General features: G+C 35.1%; 1 protein-coding gene across 3 annotated transcripts in view; it reads right to left on the bottom strand.

Moving 5' to 3' along the window:
* Nucleotides 1-3,114, bottom strand: part of Hspb11 (heat shock protein family B (small) member 11) — a 17,026-nt gene extending 13,912 nt beyond the window's left edge. Inside the window, exons 1-2 of one of the 3 annotated variants that reach the window (XM_048815344.1) lie at nt 3,053-3,114; nt 1,419-1,531 (exon numbers count right to left, since the gene is read on the bottom strand). In XM_048815344.1, the coding sequence (XP_048671301.1) occupies nt 1,419-1,516 (98 nt within the window). In that variant the 5' untranslated portion in view covers nt 1,517-1,531; nt 3,053-3,114. Of the gene's footprint in view, nt 1-1,418; nt 1,641-3,052 lie in introns of those variants that run through there. The other 2 variants (XM_048815345.1, XM_015484967.2) reach the window with 2 other exon arrangements.
* Between the last annotated feature and the right edge of the window lie 1,541 nt (nt 3,115-4,655).

Genomic DNA, 4,655 nt, shown 5'->3' with positions numbered 1-4,655 from the left:
AAAAAAAAAAAAAAATTAGCCAAGTTTAACTAATATTTGATGTTCTAACTCTGTTAAACGTTTTTTTTTTAATATTTATTTTTTAGTTCTCAGCGAACACAACATCTTTATTTTATTTATATGTGGTGCTGAGGACCAAACCCAGCGCCCCGCGCATGCCAGGCGAGTGCGCTACCGCTTGAGCCACATCCCCAGCCCCTCTGTTAAACTTTTAAGGCTCTATGGAATAAAAGATGAACAAGATATAGATTTTGATTCCTAGGAATTCACAGTTGAGAGAGGAGAAAAACATTAAAAATAAACAATTACACAAAAAGGAATAAGAAAGATACTAGAGGTATATACCAAATGCTATTAGAGTCCACAGAGATAAACTTATCCTACCTGAGGGGAAAGGAGCAGAAAGGAGATGGCAACTAAAGTTGAAAGAAGAGGTCAATTTGCTAGCATTTTGTCTAGACATGTGGTCTTCGTAATAGAACACAAAGAATCCAACATCTCTATCTTACAACCAGCTCTGCCTCCAATAATTAAAGCTGGTATTTAACATATTTACACCTCTCTTACCACAAGTTTAAATGAAGGGCTTAGACAAGATGAACTCATAAGTTCTTCCAGCTCTAAAATTACATGATTCTGTGAGTTAAACTCTGGTGATTATACACAAACCAAGGAAGAGAACTCAAGACAGTAAGGAAATAAGTAGAACTATTAAAAAAGGAGTTCTCCCATTTTATTTCTTGGAATTAAGACTCTGAGAATAGTATTTATCTCTACGGAGAATGATTCTAGACCTGTTAAAGAGTGGAAACTGGAATGATATCAAGAAGCTGAGAAACAAACAATGCAGGAGCAATAAATAGCATAAAGTGAAACATTCATTTCAGCAAAGATGTCACTTGGGCCAGTAAGGAAATAGGGAGCAGATAGGAAGCTATGTTTACATTTATATTTCCAAGAAAAATCTGGAATAAAAACAAACAAAACTAGACATAAAAATTTACACATTCATAAAATGAAGTTGTTGTTTGCCTTGGTAAACAAAATTATAAAAAAGTCCTATTGTTGGGGGTGTAGCTCAGTGGCAGAGCACTTGCCTACCATGCACAATGCCCTGGGTTCTATCCCTGGCACTAGAAAAATAATGAAAAATAATAATAGTAAAAATAATAAATTTAAACACCTCTTTGTATAAAGAGGTCCATTTAGGAATTATAAAGAAAAGGATCAAAAACTTAAATATCTACATATGAATTAATTGCAGGAATGATGACAAAGGTGGATACTACCAGGAAATCTGGTTTATCAAACACTTATTAAACTATATTTAACAGCACTAATTGTACATAGTTCCAGTACCACAGGGGTTCACTAGCCCAATATAAAGACTTCAAGTGAGACAGTATAGTAACTCTTACCCATCAATGATATTTTCAGGTGGGTGTTTTTCATCACTTGATGTAGCTAAAACCACTTCAGATCCTTCAGAGCTCAAACAAAGATCAAATTGTCTCATCTTCAAGTGTTAAACCTGCAAATAATAAAATAAAAAATAAAAAAGCAACTCCATGATTCTCTTAGCTTCATCTAAAAAAGGAAAGAGAAGGAAAGCCTGTTGCCTAGCATACTGTTTAACCACCAAGCAATTCAACAAGTGGGAGGGACTCCAGTGTTTGTTTATATAAGTAAACTTCTGACCTCAACTCTGTTCTACAAAATGTCTTTTGACTACCTAAACTGACATCATTTCTCTGCTCCAATAATTACATGGAAACTGTTAACAAGTCAGGGAGACATAAATTAGTGGAAGTTGTTGATAGTTATACTTCTGAAATTAAAAAAAAACCTGGAAGATAAAAACAGATTTTATAACTGTTTATCCATATACTTTTTTCTTTTTTGGGGGGGTGGGGTACCAGGGATTGAACTCAAGCACTCGACCACTGAGCCACATTTTGTATTTTTATTTAGAGACAGGGTCTCACTGAGTTATTTAGTGCCTCGCTTTTTGCTGAGGCTGTCTTTGAACTCACGATCCTCCTGCCTCAGCCTCCTGAGCCGCTATGATTACAGGCGTGCGCCACTGCGCCTGGTCATGTATTGTTTTTTGTTTGTTGGTTTGATTGGCTTGGTTTTGGTATAAGAGTTTACTACCCTGCGTAATTTTTTGTCATTGAACTATACCATACATACAGAAAAGTGCACACATCATAAACATATAGCTCAATAAAATTTCATGAATAAACGCAACTAGATAAAGAAATAGAACACTCGAGAAGCCTTTCTCACCCACCCCTTAAGAATTACCAACCCTCTTGCCTTCCCATAAGTAACCAATACTAAAGATTAACTTTGCCCAAAATATATGTACATGAAATCACACAGTTAATACTGGCTTTCCCCCCTCCCCTCATTATTGTTTGTGAGATGTATCAATGTCATTTATAATAGAGAATAGTTACAGAGGCAACCCAGCCCCTACTCAGTACAACTCTGTATGAGATCAAAGAAACTAGCCCTTGTGGAGCTTCACAGGAAACTGGGTATGAGCTGAAAAGCAAAGACAGGTTTCTTTGGTCTCAGGTACTTAGACACCAAAGCCCTCAAAAAGGAGGGAATTAATCTCATTCTCAGTTGTATGAAATCAGAGTCAACTAAAAATATTTAAATCTGCAACTTGATCTACACCCAAAATAATTTATAGCTAGACTGAATTGGTTTACCCCTCATCCTCACTACTAGATTAAAGAAAGATTGGGTTTTCTCTCTGGGGAAGAAAAGGAGTGGGGGAAAACAATCCCCAAACATTATCTATTTCAGTCTCTACTATTATTTAACATGCAATATTAAACAAAGCTATTAGAAGCAAATCTATAGGTAACTAAGTGCTGGAATGACCCAGGTGCTAAATTTCATTAGCAAACATAAAGTAAAATATTATATATCTGTTAGAGAATTTAGAGAGAAGACAGACCAATGAGTGAACAGAAGCAGCACCTTAGCAGGAAATGGAGACTCAAAAATGGAAAACCTAGAGCTTAAAATACAGCATCTTGGGCTGGGGATGTGGCTCAAGCGGTAGCACGCTTGCCTGGCATTCGCGCGGCAATAAAGATGTTGTGTCTGCGGAAAACTAAAAAAATAAATATTAAAAATATTTAATAGTTTATTTAAAAATAAAACTATTTTTTTTTAGTTTTCTCTCTCTCTCTCAAAAAAATAAAATAAAATACAGCATCTAAAATAAAAAATTCATTAGTTGGGTGAAATAGTTGATAGGATCTAGCGTAAGAATGGGATCAGTGAACCTAAAGATGGATTCAGGGGCTGTAGGCCTTGCTCTCTAATAGAGCACTTGCCTAGTATCCTGTTGAGACCCTCTTACGACCAGCTCTGCCTCCAATAATTAAAGCTGGTATTTAACATATTTACATATTACACATATTAACATATATACACCTCTCTTACCACTCTTCTGTACAACCAAAAAAAAAAAAAGTCAATAGAAATGATCCAAAATAAAACAAAAAAAATTTTAAAAATTAAGATAACAGAATAGAATATTAGATATCCTTTAAACAGTATTAAACTGTTAAAGATACTGTTTGGCCCTTTACAGATGCAGACTGAAATACACGTAATTGAATTCCCAAGAGAAGAGAAAGTGAATGGTGTAGAAGAAAATGATGAAGAGATATGCTTGAAAAATTCTCCAAATCTATAAAAGACATAAATCCACAAATCTAAGACTCAGGAACCCACGCTAAATAAATACAAAGATTCCATCTAGGCAAAACATAGTTAATTGCTGAAAGTTAAAGAGAAGAAATTAAAAGCAGTCAGATTTGGGGCTGGGCTTATAGCTCAGTGGCAGAGCACTTGCCTCATCCATTGGAGGCACTGGGTTCAATCCTCAGCACCACATAAAAATAAACAAAATAAAATAAAGATATTATGTCTGTCTTTAAAAAAAAAAAGCAGTCAGATTTTGTAGAACAACAGTTAAGAATTAAAATTAGGGGTTGAGGCAGTAGCTCAGTGGCAGAGCACTTGCCTGGCCTATGAGAGGCACTGGTTAGATCCTCAGCATTACATAAAAATATATATATATATTAATAAGCAAAGATATTGTGTGTCCATCTACAACTAAAACAATATTTAAAAAAAGAATTAAAATTAAAGGGCTGGGGTTGTAGCTCAGTTGTAGAGCACTTGCCTAGCATGTGTGAGGCCCTGGGTTCAATCCTCAAAGGGGAATTTTTTTTTCCAATTTTTATCAGAAATAATGCAGACCAAAAGAAAATGGAATGGCATTTTTGAAGTGCTGAAAAAAACCCTACAGAATTCCATATCTAGCAAAAAATGTTCTAAAGGCAAATTAAAGGTATTTTTAGATAAAAGCTGAGTATATATCAGTAGACCTATACTATTAGAAAAATTAAAGAAGTTCATTAGGCTAAAGGTAAATGATTCCATAGTTACATTCTGGGTCCAAGGGAAGGAATAAAGAGCATTATAAATGGAAAAAATATCGTTAATATAAGTGTATATTCTTAAAATATATTTACAAGGTACTGGGGCTGGCAGTATAGCTCAGTGGTAGGGTGCTTGCCTAGCATGTGCAAGGCCCTGGGTTTAATGATGTCCAGTACCAG

The sequence above is a fragment of the Marmota marmota genome, unplaced genomic scaffold, assembly GCF_001458135.2.
Source record: "Marmota marmota marmota unplaced genomic scaffold, marMar, whole genome shotgun sequence".
Lineage (NCBI taxonomy): Eukaryota > Metazoa > Chordata > Mammalia > Rodentia > Sciuridae > Marmota > Marmota marmota.
The sequence above is the reverse complement of the archived record's forward strand: the minus strand, read 5'-3'. Positions and strand labels throughout refer to the sequence as shown.